The sequence below is a fragment of the Anabas testudineus genome, chromosome 9 (genome assembly GCF_900324465.2).
Source record: "Anabas testudineus chromosome 9, fAnaTes1.2, whole genome shotgun sequence".
Taxonomy (NCBI): Eukaryota; Metazoa; Chordata; class Actinopteri; order Anabantiformes; family Anabantidae; genus Anabas; species Anabas testudineus.
The window spans coordinates 24,847,749-24,863,979 of NC_046618.1; the positions used below are offsets into that span (position 1 = coordinate 24,847,749).

Consider the following 16,231-nt stretch of genomic DNA (forward strand, 5'->3'; position numbering starts at 1 on the left):
TCTTTTTAAAAGTTTTTAAAAAACACAAATCATATAATTGACTTTAATTGCAGGAATAAGTAGTACAGGAGTTTTAAAATGATTAGCATGCTCTAAATGTAACAACACATCTGAATACACTAATGGTTAAATGATGTACACTGAAAATATCTGAAACATTTAAAGTAAAACAAAACCACTCATTATTCAATGAACGAAACCACTTTCATTCCTTGATCACAGGTTCTGCAGGTATGGGATCTAGGACCGGATCACATTTAACGTAACTCTGCAGCAGGTGCACAGACAGACTCCTGTTGTTGTGAGATGTTAAGATGGAACAATGGCTGATAACAAGGTTTAATTGCTTTGCTGATTGACTTCTGTCAATTCCAGTTCATACAATTTTGTATCAGCAACTTGTTTACTGGTGACTTTGTAGGAACCCATGTTTACTTCATGCCATGTGTTACACTTGTATAATTACATAATGGATAATAAGGGGAATGTTCTGTCTGTAAGTGTGATCCTCTTCAGACACCATGCCCTTAACTAGAAACAAACAAATGTTTTATAGTATGTAGAATATGAATTAAAGCAACAATCAATGGAAGATGAACTGTAATATAAATGAAATGTAGCTATAGTCAGTTCACAGATTTAATTTGCAGCACTCATTATGACACATTATATCAGCTGACAAAGAAACTGACTCTGCATCAACATTTGTCTCTTTTTGCCTCTGAACCTTTTGTTGTCGAGCTTTTCTAGATTTTTCACACAGTGTCACTGTGACAGCACAGAGGAAGAAGACAACACTGAAGCAGACAACAACAGTTGTGACAAATGACCAAGACCAGTACTGTCGTCTCTGCTCACACTCCTGCAGCAGCATGTCCACTGAAAATACTTTATCTCTGAAGACCACCACCAAATGGCCACATTCATCATCATCACTGACCCATCCATCCAGTACAACGTTAACAGCAGTTTGGTTAATTCCAAAGAAACTCAGGCGAACTGTGTCAGAGGCAACATGGCAGTCGAATATTGGGGATGACTGTGAGCTGAAGTACAAAACATCTGTGACATTGTCCTTTGCACAGTTGTTAACGGTGACCGAGCCGTGGTGGAAACCCAACATGTAAATGTCACGTCCATCATCCCCGACCAGGTAATCTCCACCAGTGGACACCAAGATGTCGTTTCCATCGGAACCTTTGAGAAGAGCACTTTCATAACCAGACACCAAGACGTCAGAGTAGATGGTGCCGATCACAGTTTCCACGTCCTTCAACACGTCCCCCTCAGCGTCAGCGAAGCGGCCTTGTCCAGTTAACAGGTTCACGTAAACCCCTTTACCCTTCTCATGATCACCCCGGTACAGAACAGTATCTCTGCCAGGCCCTCCGTCCACTAGATCAGCTCCTGGTCCAGGAAGAAAGATGTCACTGCCAGAGTTTCCCATCATAGTGTCGTTTCCATCCTCTCCATGAAGGGTATCGTCCCCCAAACCACCAATCAGGATGTCGGCTCCATGTCCTCCAATCAGTGTGTCATTTCCTTCTCCTCCTTCCAAAGCGTCGTCCTTCCACCCACCGATTAGAGCGTTGTCTCGATCATTTCCCAGTAAGTTGTTGGACTGGGAACGACAGCCCTGCACTGTATGGACCTTTGACAGATTTCTGTGAGAGGTTAGGTCCAAACGACAGTCAACCTGTGATTGTTTCAGAGTCACTTTGAAAGCTTCAACCTGAAAGACCGAGACATCTCCAGTTGAGTTTAGCTTAATCAGTTTAAAATGCACCCCATCAGAAGTCTGAAATTCCAGGTGCTGATGTTGAAAACCATCGTTGTAGTTGAGCAGACGGAGTTTAAATTGTTCCCCTTTTGATGTGATCATCACATTCAGGTCTCCTCCTGACTCTGAGTCCAGTGTCATTTGGCTGCCATCGAGGAAGTCCATGTCAACCAACACAGTGTCAGTTTTCTGATCTTCTGCATAGTTATCGATCATGATGTTGTCTCCATATCCATGTTGGATTATATAAGTGTCTTTTCCTTCACCCCCAAACATCAGTGCACCTCCAGTGAAGGGATCGAGCAAATTGTCATTGCTGTTTCCAACCATGATGTCAAAACCTGAGGAGCCATAAATTTCTTTCACTGACTTTTTATCGTCCATCATCATCACTTTACCTTTGAGATGGCAAAGCTCTCTGTCCTCTGAATTCTTACTTCTATACGTGAAACACTGAGTTTGTTTTCCTACATAAAGATGTGTTTGGAGTGATTGAAGGGGTTCAGGTTTCTGGTTCCTGTAATCAACAATTAAGGGCAACATTAAAGACCTGCTGCAGCTGGTGACATTGGACATCAGTTGAGCTGTTATTCCATCACTGGTCCTGATCTGTAGGTGCTGATAATTCTCTGAAACAAACCAGTTCTGTAAAATGACATTTGTTTTGCCGTTCACCATTATGATGAGATTCTTTCCTTCACACCTGCATGTTATGTTCTGATATTGCTCTTTCAGGAACAGAATGTCCAAGGCTCGATCTGGTGATTGATTGTTGATGGTTTTCACTCCTTGGCCTGGTGTGATAACGTACCAGTCCTCTCCTCCTCTGCCCTCAGTGAAATCATTTCCGCTTCCTGGGACAAGAACATTATTTTCTTTGTTCCCTCTGATGACATCATCAAACTTTGACCCACGAACCTCAGTCACGCTGTTGAAAGCCTCGTCCTGTTGAAGGTCCACCACCAGACGAGATTGGGAGTTGTTGTAGTCAATGCTGAGACTTTTTATGCACTTGTTGAACGGGTCACTCTGCAGGCAGTCAGCTTTGTGGTCAGAGATTGTGAAAGTGATCAGATCCTTTGTTAGAACAAGTAGGTGTCTGTCTGCCGGTGATTGGAACCAGTTCACTAAAGTCACACGGACACCTGTATTCAAAGCATTCAGAATAACATTGTTCCCTTGTACACTGACGTTAAATGTATGAAGATCTGCTTCTATTATCACCAGGTCTGTTTTGTTATCTGTGGAGTAATTTTCAATCAGCACTGAAGACTGTTTACTGTCTTTAACCACGTACATGTCTTCTCCTTCACCACCCTTCAAACGATCTCGACCTCCACCACCATCTATCAGATTGTTCTCTGCATTTCCAATGAGGACATCATCATACTGGGATCCAAAGATGTTTGTAACTGTACGTAAAAGTGTCTGTGATGTGTCCACAGTTTGACCATGTGTCTGAAACATCTTGTTAATTCCTTTGGCCACTAGCTGAACAGAAGAAACCACAGTGGAGGAAATCTCAAACAAGACTCCGTCTCCTGACATCATGGTCATGTGACGATATGATTCCCCTGAAAACCAGTTCTGTATGGTCACAGTGTGACTGTGCTCATACATCAACACAACATCATGTCCAGATTTGGACACAGAAATGTGGCTGTAATCAACAGCGAAATGAAGAGTGTCCAGTGCTTTGGAAGGATCATAGTTGTTGATGATTGTTTTCCCTCCGTTTTCAGGAATGATGTATGTGTCTTTACCACCAGATCCTTCAACGTAACTTTTCTGTGGCCCGAGGAAGAATATGTCATCACCTGGTTCACCATAAAGCTCATAATAGTAACTTAACATGACTTCAATCGTTTGCTTTTCTTCTGCTTTCTGAACTGCAAAGAAACGATTCGACTCTCTGTTTCCCTTGTATATCCCATATCTTGAATTGGAAACAGCTTTATAACCTGAAACCATATTTACAGAGCCGACTGGTATGAAAAGGAATATTTTTGTCTCTAATGACTTATACTCTAACTGATGAGACTCTCCCAGGCCAAGAATGATATCTTTGCTTCCTTTTGTATCAATGTCCCAACACTTCTTCCCAAAACTCTCATCACTTGATACAAAATAATCCAAACAGAACTGAGACAGACCCTGATCAGCGAGGCTGAAGTGAATACCTCCTCCATTCCAAGAAGATTCACCAATATTAAAATCAATGGCAGTTGTTCCATCCTGTTCTTTTGTAACTGTGTAATATTTGTTATGGTCTGAAATCTGTTCAACAAGTCTGCGACCCTCCTCAATTTCATCATAACGCCAATTATAAAAAAAACTTGCAACATGAATTCCAAAATGGTAAATCCCCTTGTCAAAGCCAACAAAAACAGCTCCAATTTTTTCCAGCACACCTGCGTCCTTTGGAAGGCTGTTTAGTTCATTCTGGATGCCCATATAAACGTCATCAGTGACCATCCGGATTGTTGATAGAGCCAGGTTTATAGGGACTAGAAATGGCGCCAGTTCAGGCTGAGCAATTTCAACTACATCCAAAGCAATCATAGCACCATCAAAGGCAGCATCAACGTATCCCAGTGTGTCACCTCTCTTTAAATCTTCTTCTAAATTGTATATCCCAAACCCAATTCCCACTATTGGTATAGCTGTCATAACACCCTTCATTGCAGGACTTCTCATGATTGTTGATGCAGCTCTGGCGACTCTTATCTCTGAGGACAGAGCCTGCTTTGCAATAACAGATGTTGTCATAGATGTAACTCCATGAGCTGTCTGCAAAGCTCCCACCACACCATTTTTGATGTCACCACGTTCAAAAGCATCAACAGCTCCTTTCATTCCCAGCATGAGACCCAGCGTGCCAACAGTACTTCCAATGTGCTCTAGGACCTGATGGGAGGACTGTGAGCTGTGAATCTCCATGTTATTAACTGCTGTCTCAATGCCGTTCAACATCTTTTCAGTGTAGTATTGACTCTCTGGAGATAAATCAATTCTGAATTCAACCGGTTTAGAATCAGGGCCTTCATGCACAAGCTGACAAATGAACTGTCCATCTTCTAATCTGGCACTGCCCTCTTTAAGCTGCAGCCTTCCGAGACTGTCACCAAATTTCTTCTGCAGGTTGCTGTGAATTTGTTCAGCAAATGATGAAGATGCTCTGGAAAAATATGATTCGTGTTTGAAGGAATTCTCCAAGTCTGAGGCTGAATTCAGATCTTGCAATGTAACATAGCCATCGTCATAACCTCCCAGTCGTCCAGATGATGGAGGTTGTCCATGATCCTCAGAGGGAGTTAAATTGCTGACATGTTGCTCAATCTTTTCTCTGAAAGTAGTAAAGTCCTTTAAGAAGGTTTGTTCTGCATCAGAATTTCTCTCAAATAACTGATACTGTTCTGCGATATTCACCATCTTATCTTCTACATTTTGTACATATTGTTTCCACTTTAAGAACATGTCAGATTCTAGTCTTACAACCTTTTCAAGGTCCTGCATTAACTGTCCTTCACTTCTGGGTTGGACATTTTTCAGTTTACTGGAATCCTTAGGTGTTGCTGAGCCAGTAAATCCACGCCTGCTTGGGTCGATCCAACTGTTTCCTGCTGCCATTGGATGATTTTCAAAAAAGAAATTCAGTCCTCTCTCTCTGATGTTGTTGTTTGAGCTGTCGACCATATCCAGGGCCATAAGAGTCAGTGGAAATGTGCGGAAATTTCTAGCAGATTCAGAAATAACTGATGCAGTGAAATATGTGGTGTACCAGGCCTCAGTGGACAGTGATTGGGTCGTGGTGGGTTCTCCCAGAAAAATATCTTTCACATACCTAACATAGCTCTCTCTATCCTGGATATTGGCTCTGATTTCTGGGTATTTTTCTTTGCCTATCTGCTCAAAAATAGCTTCTTTAACTTTTTTAATTTTGTCCTCATTTCCTTTTTGGTTGTTGTTCAGTTTCTTTCCCACTGAATACACATATAAGTTTTGAGGATCAACTACATAAATCCAGTCATTGACCATCAGGTACGTGGGCTTCTTTTCTCCATTCTTTGCATAATGACGAATGATGTTTCTAATGTCCTTTCCTGATTTAATCTCATAACAATTAGAAAGAATGTTTTTTAAATCCCCATCCTTTTCTATCCATGGAATGCTGTCTATTCCCTCCTTTGGTTTTTTGTTTACATCAATACTAGTCACCTTTTTTTGTGTGTCACTGAATATCTTTTTAATGTTGTTGTGTTCTGTTTCTCCAATCACATACTGTTCTTTTATTTGTTCTGGGTTGTTGATGTGGATTTTCTCTGGAGTTTGTAGGTCTGAGTGAAACAGTGCCCACGACAGACCCTCTAAAGATTTGATTTGCTCTAATCTTTCTGGCATATTCCTAAAAATTTCGGTGTCAATAAATCTCCTCGGCTCACTGGGCCAGCTGTTTCTGTAGGTCAGAAAACGTTTGTTTGTTTTTTGATTAATTAGAAAGTTTCTTTCATTGGTAAAAACTGCTTCTCCTCTACTGCCAGGGTCCTTTCTAATAATTACATGTCCGTTTCTGTCCAGGACTGCCACCACTTTCTTGCTGTCATCTTTGTGTCTCCACTTCAGTCCGTCTGTGGACATGTCTTGTGTGATTTTCTGTCCTGTGTGTCTCACCTGAATCACTGTGTTCCTCAGGTGCAGCTCTGTCTCGATGTGAGCGGTGTCACGGAGCTCTCTGAGCAGGGATTCAACAAAGTACTTATCTGATCCAACCTCACAGGCCACCACACTGGTTGTTTTGATGGTATCACTGATCCTGTTGGTCCTTTGAATGATTTGAGCTACTTCTTCTGCTCTGTATCTGGCCAGTCTCATCTCTCCTGAGATTTCTCCTCCATGTCCTACCAGCACCAGTCTGCTGTTCTCTGACAGAGGGACAGAGTCCCCCTGGATCAGTTTTAGTCTTCGGTTTTCATCAAGGACATAGACAGAACTAACCAGTGGATGTTTTTCATAAAGATAAGTGGCAGCTTTTCTGACCACAGGGTCGTCTTCCATAATGATGATCTGCTGGTGGTCGTACTGTGTGCTGTGATCAACTGGTCTTTGTGGAATTTGATATTTGGAAACGGAGTCAGGTCCATCCAGGACCTGGTAAATCTGGAGATTCTCCTGGTTTGTTTCTAAGACTGCTTTGACTCCTCGCACCACCAAAACCCTCATGAAGTTATGTTGGAAGTCTGTGGTTGTGTTTCCATGAAGGGAGAAGACTGGAGCTGCTTCAAGTGACGGTTTTAGCATCAGCTCTGCGAGTGATGAAGCAGAGAGACCGGACACAGTTTGTCCATCTGCTGAAACCTTCCCAAAGATTTTCACCACAGTGTAGCTGTCGGCTTCTGGCAGACAAGATGTGTTGTACAGGCACTCTTTGCTGACTATCACTGAGTAATGAGGATCCAGACTGTATTCATGTTGAACTGTGTCAGTCGTTGATTTTTCTGTGTCAGTCATGACCAGAAGTTTTTGACTGTAGCTGTGAGAGATCTCTGAAGCACTTAGCAGCCGATCTTGGATCTTATGTTCATCAACAGCTGCCAAGAAGCTGTCAAAGTCCTGAAAATAATTAAAAATACAGTCACCTTACTAAAACAGGAGAAGGTATAACTTAGATTTGGATTACAATATCATACACTGTTGGAGCATGTCTGTCAAATATACAACAGTCCCATATACAGTAAATGTACAACTTAAATTCTTGGTGTTGTAATTTCATTCTGTGTAATGTGAAATATAGACCCTTTTAAGAAGTAGATTCATATGGGTGAGTCCAGTTTTCTTTAACACCTTTTAAATCCACCAACCTGTTCTATCTGAACAACACAAGCTGTGAAGTTCTCACACTCCTGCAAGGAATCCTGCAAACTCATTGGGTTTTGGTCAATATCCACCCTGAAACAAGATAAATCTGTTTGTGTCATAGATGAGTACACATCAATTAATACAGCATTAATAAAACCTCATGATAACCTAACCTCCACTTTGATAATGAAAACTGAATAAATTAATAAAAAATAAAATATTATTATTGTCCGAATACACAAATATCATAGCTGGTGTACTGTTTATATTAGCAGATTATAACCCAGACTAATGACAAATCTGTGTCATGTAACTGTAGAGAAACTAAAAATTAAAGGTCATAATGATTTTCATTAGTGTATAATAACCTAAAAAAAGGAACTGTAGCATTTTCTACATAAGACAGAAAGCTGGGTGCCTCTTTGAGTGGAGTTTAAATATATCCACCTGTGTCTGTGCGGGTTTTCTCCGGATACTCCAGCTCCCTCCCACCATCTTAAGACTAAATGGTAAATGTTCTGCACTTATATAGTGCTTTTCTACCTAGCTGGTACTCAAAGCGTTTACGTTGCGTCTCATTCACCCATTCACACACCGATGGCAGAGCTGCTATGCAGCTGATCTGACTCGCTGCGGGCAAGTTGGGGTTCAGTATCTTGCCCATGGACACTTTGGCATGTGACGTGGCAGCAGGAATTGAACCACCAATCCTGTGGATTGGCAGACAACTGCTCTACCTATTGAGCCACAGCCACCCCCTACAGCATGGATTAACTGTAGTAAATAGGTAAGAGCCTACCACTAGATAATTACTGCATGAATGATTATTTTTCAGCTTAACTCTAACTGAAGCATTGAGTAGCTTCTCATTTCTTAAACAACCATGTCTGAAGACACATCCTGTGGACGTAAACAAGACTTTATTCTGTTTCAGAAGAGTCAAATTATTGACATGAATCGAGCAAAGAACACATCTAAGGAGATTAATGAAACTACTAAAACTAGGTTAAGAACAGTCCAATGTGGTCTGATGAGTACAGATTTACCCCTGATTTACCCCAGAAGAGAGGAGGTGAAGTGATGCACCCATCATGCCTAGTGTCTACTGTACAAGTTTGTGGGGGCAGTTCTATTCTACTTGGTCTGGTCTAGATTCTGCAACGTTATGTGTCCGAAGAATGACGTCAGCTGACTACCTGAATGTACTGAATGATCAGGTTATTCCATCAGGAGATTATTTTCTTTCCCTGATGCCACTTATATTACTTATACGCATATTCCAAGATGACTATGTCAAGATTCATCGGGCTCAAACTGTTAGAGAGTTGTTATGGGAGCATGAACCATCATTTTTTTATAGGTTGGCCACCACAGAGTCCAGACCTTAATTCTATTGAGAAACTTTGGGATGTGCTGGAGAAGACTTTGAGCAATGGTCCAACTCTCCCATCATCAATAAAAGATCTTGGTGAAAAATGAATGCAACTCTGGACTGAAATAAATTTTGGGACATTGCAGAAGCTTATTGAAACGATACCACAGAGAATGCTAAGCTAAAGGCGTTCCAGTCAGTGACACAGGCACAGTGTATAAAATGCAAGGGCTGCCTTTCCAGTCAACAAATCCAGATTGTTCCTGTAACACAACTTATCTTGATTGTCTTAAATATATAAGACAGCAAGTTTCCACCCTTGACTGTAAAAGACAGCAAAAAAGAGCCTTAACTCCAAACTGTCAAAGTGCATCGTGTGAAGCATATGAATGTAGAATAAACATCTTCTTACCTTTTACTGGATCTCTGAATTCTGGCTCCATGCATGGAAGTGTTCCTGAGACAAAATACATCATCAGTCAAACGCTTAACTAACCAAGTGAGTAGCAGTTATTCACACTTGATATATCAGGATGTGCATTTTTGGTATAAAGAAACTGATTTACAACTGACTGATGTCTTTCATGTGGTGTAGAAATAGTTGTTCATCAAAATACATTCAAATTGTTTTGAATTTAAAATGTTTCAACATGTTCATGTAGTGAATAAATATGAATTTAAGTTAATTGTTGCAGCTCTTACACGGCTCAGAGCTCATAAACCCCAACAGAAAATTTTTATAATGTAAACAGTGTAATTACAACTACGTTTACTGAGGATGTAACTGCTTAAATATATTAAATAATGATAATAGTTACTAAATAAAATTGTATGTTATTCCATAAAACATAAAGTACTGTCAGCAATATTTTAGTAAAGCCAGCAGCATAATTTGGCTACATTTAACTACTTTTATCTTACATATCGTATTTTACATTATTGTCAATTTTCAAAATCTCCATACCGTATATACATCAAAACCACAGGAAAGACCTTGTAGCTTCATACATTTGGGGACAAAATTGTTGGTTTCCTTCCATTAAACCCACAAAGGTCAGCGAAATAAGTTGAAACTGACAAAAGTAAAAATAAATAAAATCTGCTAAAAATGAACCCATGAAAATCAGACATTACTTAAATATGTTGAAATAAAGTGTGTCCTGTACTCAACATCACGTTTCTTCACACTTGGAATCAGTCCCACTATTTAAAGGTGAAAAGTGGTCACTGTGCTGGTATTATGGTGTGTACCACACTGAACATGGATCACAGAAAACTAAAGAGAGGGTTGTCGCAAGAGATTAGAAATAAAAATAATAGACAAACATGTTGAAGGTAAAGACTCTAAGACCGTCTCCAAGCAGCTTGATGTGACTGTGACTACAGTTGCACATATTATTCAGATGTTTAAGGTTCATGGGACTGTAGCCAACCTCCCTGGACATGACTGCAAGAGGAAAATAGATGACAAGCTGAAGAGAAGGATAATACAAATGGTAACTAAAGAACCCAGAACAGAACAAAAAGAGATTAGAGGTGAAATCCAAGGTCAGAGTCAGATCACACCATCAGTCACTTTTGGAGCCAAAGTGGACTTAATGGAAGACGACTGAGGAGGACTACACTGATGAAAAAAATCATAAAGAGCGAGAAAACTGACAAACCACAAAGGTTCTAGGAGAACGTCCTTTGGACAGATGAGACTCAGCTCTATGATCACAGATTCCAAAATGAAGCATCCAAAGAAAAGAACACTGTAAGTACTGTAAATCATAGAAGAGGTTCAGTAATCTTCTGGGGCTGCTTTGCTCTATCTGGCACATGATGTCTTGAATCTGAGCAGGGTTTAATGAAATCTCAAAACCGTCAGAGAATTCTGGACAAAATGTGCTGCGAAGTGTCCCAGGTCATGGTCCTCTAACAGGATAGAAACCAAACACAGATGAAAACACCCAAAAATGACTAAGAACAAATAACTGGACTATTCTGAAGTGGCTTTCTATGAGTCCTGATCTAAATCACATTGAACATCTGTGGAAAGAGCTGAAACATGCAGCCTGGAGAAGGTATCCTTCAAACCTGAGACAGATGGAGCAGTTTGCTTTTTAGGAGTCGACCAAAATACCTGTTGACAGGTGCAGAAGTCTCACTGAGAAGTACAGAAGTCATTAGATTGCCTGAAATGATTATGTAACAAAATGTTAAGTTAAGGTACCATCATTTTTGTCAAAACATTTGTTTTTAGAAATGCTTCTGTTGAACTACATCTCAAAAGCAATGTCTGATTTATAATTTGTTGTATTTCTATTTATTATTGCTTTTGTCAGTTTCCAGGTGTTTTAGTGAACAGTCTGGGTTTTCTGTTTTTAAAGGAAGGGTACCAACAAATTTCTACACAATTTTAAATGCACAGACACAAATCAACACAGGAACCTCAGTCACAATGGTTAAGTTAACATGATGTTGTTAGGAGTCATAGAACCTCATCACAAATCACACCGTATAAATCTAACATCAACAACTAGTTAGTTAACAACAACAGTAATCAAATAAAACTCAGGTTGTTCCATTTTTAGCCAAAATAAAGAATGTTTAGAATGAGCTGAGAATCTGAAACTCAACTCAAGGAAAACATGAAGGTATTAAGTCCTATTTAAAACATGGTGTAGTGATGCACTCTTGTTGCCAAAGTGAGTATTACAAAAATAGACATTTAGAAAATAAATCCTATTTCATGAATTGAAAAAAGAAACATTGGAATTGGAGAAAAACTTCTTGCTTGATGCAGATCTTGCAGCACCTTATTGTGTGTCATAGCCCTTCTCTTCTTCCATGTTTTCTCTTTTCTTTGTACAAATACCAGCAGATAAACTGAGAATTATTATTTTTTACCTGTTCTCATGTCATTTATGCAGAAAAAGAACAAATACGTTACACTAGTAATAATGATGATGATTATTATTATTATAATTATTATTATTATTATTATCACCTGTGGTTTGAAGGGTCCTGGAGCTGTTCATGAAACATGTGTTCAGACAGTCCTCTGAGACGGTGCAGTGCTGCGATATCTGGACTGAGCTCTTCCCACTCATCATCTCTCACCTCTGTAATTAAAATAAAATGTTTTTTAGTGTTTACATTTAATTCAGAGGATCAGTTCAGTGTTTGGGTGAAGTTGATTAAATGGTATTTGTTACATTATTAATTCTCACATACTGTTATTGTACAAGGTAAAATTAAAGAAATGAGAGATAAATAAACATATTTTACACTGTTTCAAAGAAATTAAGTGAAATTAAGACGGGTTGTCTCTCAGCTTTTCTAGTCCACGTCATCTTACTGAGTTACATACAGATCAAAACTGAAAGTTCTCATTACAAACCAGCTGTGGAGCCAGAGACGGAGAACACCACCACAGCACATACCTGGAGTGCTGGGATTCCTGAACAGTGTGTCTAAATCGGTTATTTCAAGATTCAATAAACTTTATTAAGTTTAATAATCTGTATTTGTTGGAGTCCAGATGAATTCATCTCCATGACTGAAACATTAGGCAAACAGTGGGTGTAGTTTATGGTTGGTGCTGTTCAGTGGAACCGAGGTGTCTGAACTTAGATCTACTGTAGATCTACAGATCTATAGTAAGATCCTTCCAGCAACACAAGGCAGCACCAATGAATTAGTAATTTATTATCATTATTTTCATTAACAGCAAACAACAAATACAAACTGATGAATGTTGTAATAAACCTCATTTTTTCTGGACAGATTTTGTTTAATTGATTTTCATTTTGTTTTGGATATTTTGGGGTGGAACATTCTAAATCCTTCAGAACTTCAATCTGTGTATGTTTGTTTTCTGAATGGAGTCAGTAATTACTGCAGATTATAAAGATAGATACAGATTATCTATTCATTAACTCTCCACTGTCCCTCATCACCCAGGGACAGTGGAGTGGGGCGGACTATGCAGTACATGTTTGAACATCAGTCCCCTAAAGTCTGTGGAACACTGATACATTATAAGATGCTCTTGAGGAAGGAACTTAAGCTCCTGGTTGGACAGTTTGTGTGAAGGCTGGACCCAAATTGAGGCTGACTTTAATATTATATTAGAGGTGAATGGGCAGACGTGGTGGACCAGGAAAGGTCCTAAGGTCAACTTAGGACAAGGATTTCATTATACTCTTTTTGCAGTGTCTGCTGGTTCACTTCCCTTTACACCAAAACGTTTACAGTTAGTCACATCCCTTGGTTTCGATATGTCTGTTGATTATTAGAATGTCTTTTCTCTGAAGGACTGTGATGAAAACTGGTTTAAAATTAACCTGAAACTGAACAAATAACTGTAGCACTTGGATTAACAGTTATGATCTGATATCCTTGAAGTTCCTTTATTTCCAGTGTTTGGTAGATTGATTTAAATCTTGCTCATATGTAGATTTTACACCAGTTCTTTGTAAACAAACCAGGACTGAAAGTTAATGGTTTCAGCTGCATAGACAGAGAATAGAGTCTGAACTTAAAGTTGTTAAAATGAGAGACGTTTCTTACCAAATGGTTCAGTGAGGCTGAGGAGGCTGAGGAGGATCAGGAGCCTCCAGATCTGCACCCGACCTGCCATCACGCTGCAAAATATGACAGTGACAAAAACACCACTGATCATGGAAGTAGTACTGCAGTGAGTCTTCCCCGATATCACTTCACCTTAACAAGAGTTGTTGCTTCTAGCTACATGTAGGAAACATTATAGAAAAACAAAAACAAAAACCAGGACTGGTTTGGTCCCACAGAACCCGGATCTTAACACTGATCTGATCTTAATTCATTTCATTCTCAAACACCCAAATACTTTATATTTGTGTGTTGGGGCTGATTACTACAAACGATTATTTGTTAAAAATTAAAAATACTGTTAGTTAGAACAAGAAGATCATCATCACCTTTGATGTCCGACTGTCCTGACGGAGGTTTCAGTGTCTCGGTTTCTGAAGGCTCTTAAAATATTGTTGTTTTAGTTCTTTACAGAAAATATTATTGGTGGAAACTTGCTATGTGTCTTTTATACACACACATTAGATCATATTTTATATGTTTTTCAATTTCTAGAAGATGTCTACTGTATGTACTGTATAAATATATACAGTGTATATCAATACTAATTTACTGTATATATAAATACTAATTTACAGTGTATATCAATACTAATTTACAGTATATATCAATACTAATTTACAGTATATATCAATACTAATTTACAGTGTATATCAATACTAATTTACAGTGTATATCAATACTAATTTACAGTATATATCAATACTAATTTACAGTATATATAAATATAACCAGTGCATCTCATTGCTGAGAACATTAAACATGATTAATTTCCAGCTGCAGAACTTTCTAGATGATGTACAACCAAGATGACAAAACCAGTTCAGGTGATGTGAGGTTTTATGTTTTTCAGTGATTTCCTGGCAGCTGGGCTCTTTTTTATCAGACCTTACAAACACGTGGGTCTTCTTATAAAAACAGTTGCAGATACAATGTGAGTGTACATAATTAAGTTTACAGTACAAGTACAACATTTACATTTACATTTAGTCGTTTAGCAGACGCTTTTATCCAAAGCGACTTACAAGTGAGGAACAAGGCAAGCAAACAAAATCTAAGTCAAGAAGAAACAACATCAAAGCAAAGTGCTATCGAAAAAGTGTTACTGTTTCAAGAGATGTGAAGTACAAATGACAGTAGCCGTGCTGGGAGTGTTCAGCAGCTGCATTGTCCTTCACTTTAACGTTAGACTTGACAAACTGTGTATTTAGAGGGTTAATTTCAGGATTTCCCTCTGACTTCCTCTCGATTTCTGGGAAACCAGGCGGGTGACACATGAATGATTATGGATTCTTTCTCCTCAGAAATTAGGACAAATTCCAACTGCTGTGAAACGATTTATCTTATCTTATTATCTATGCACATTTTAAGATTTCTGTGGCCCCATTAGAGTTAAATTATCTATGCACATGATCCACTATGTCAATTCTCCATAAAGACTGAATGAAGGAAGTGGAGAAGAATCAGCACTGCGTCTGCTCTGAAAAAAAGTAGGAATCCAACCATACACTCAAATTAAATATGATCCCTTTTCTGTTTAAGCAATCTGCTTTAATTATTTAAGTTCAGGGTTTTGCTTCAAATGACAGAACAGGAGTAAAAGTAAACACATGTATCAGAGCACTTTAAAGCCATTGTCTTTTAAAATCCTGAAAAAAAAAGCATTTTACTGAAAAAAGTCAAGTTCAAATGTTAGTGAAGGGATGTAGACATGTAATAATGTAATAGAATGAAAGAAAAGAAAATTATAAGAGAAAAATCTAATTATAATCTGTAATCACAGAAAGCTCCTTTAACATACGTACAAATAGAAAATACATGCAAAATCATTTTAGCCCCTTTACTTTGTTTGCTCTTATTTGTCTTACCCAGACTTGTTCCAGGTCCTCTGCAGTCTGGAAGTGAAGTCATGTAGACAATAAAAAAGGGAACTTCAGAAGCTCCTCACTTTTACTTTCCTTTAAAAACTGATGGTAAAACATGTCTCACGTGTCGTCTGTTTGTTTTCTCTCAGCTGTTATAAGACTGTAGCAGTGTGGACTTGAAAAGGACTCTCATGAACTCTCTACACTGTTACAGTTTTTATGAACTGATAAAAAACATCTCCTGAAATCTCAAAATCTCACATTTCAAACTTTGTTCACTAAATGTTGACTTGTTCCAAACAATCAAACAATCATAGAGGTAGAGTACGTTTTCATACTGATACCATGTATTCTGGTGTGTTTCAGATGGTCATTCTTTTTAGGATGTTTTTCCTTTGCAGGAATGTGTCTGTGGAAAATCGGGGCTTGCACAGATTTGAATCACGGATCAGTTCCTTCCCAGCAGAGCGTAGCGTACATGAGCTCCCTGCTGTCTGGCTGAGAACGATCATGCCATGAGATTTGATGACAATCACCCAGGGACAGTGGAGTGGGGCGGACTATGCAGTACACGTTTGAACACCAGTCCCCTAGAGAGAATCACTCTTCAAGCCCGTTCAGGTTGAGGTGATGAACAAACATCTGCTTCACCCAGTCGCCAAGCTCATGGTTGGACAGTTTGTGTAAAGGCTGGACCCAAAATGAGGCTGACTTTAATATTATATTAGAGGTGAAGAGGCA

At 39.0% G+C, this 16,231-nt stretch overlaps 1 protein-coding gene across 1 annotated transcript; it reads right to left on the reverse strand.

Annotated features, from left to right (window-relative positions):
- Positions 1–21: 21 nt before the first annotated feature.
- On the reverse strand, positions 22–15,627 carry LOC113150043. The gene is made up of 6 exons (XM_026342417.1): positions 15,494–15,627; positions 13,566–13,639; positions 12,001–12,115; positions 9,421–9,465; positions 7,639–7,726; positions 22–7,390 (listed from the first exon to the last, which is right to left on the reverse strand). Exons 2-6 carry the CDS (start codon positions 13,633–13,635, stop codon positions 632–634), a joined length of 7,077 nt encoding a protein of 2,358 aa, XP_026198202.1. The 5' UTR covers positions 13,636–13,639; positions 15,494–15,627; the 3' UTR covers positions 22–631.
- Positions 15,628–16,231: the final 604 nt, after the last annotated feature.

Excerpts from the sequence above, each read along its gene's own strand:
- LOC113150043 (XM_026342417.1), bottom strand. The coding sequence starts at position 13,635 with ATGGCAGGTCGGGTGCAGATCTGGAGGCTCCTGATCCTCCTCAGCCTC. Across the intron at positions 7,727-9,420 it reads ATTCAGAGATCCAGTAAAAG|GGTGGATATTGACCAAAACC; the intron begins GTAAGAAGATGT and ends ATCTTGTTTCAG. Across the intron at positions 7,391-7,638 it reads GTGTTGTTCAGATAGAACAG|GACTTTGACAGCTTCTTGGC; the intron begins GTTGGTGGATTT and ends AATTATTTTCAG.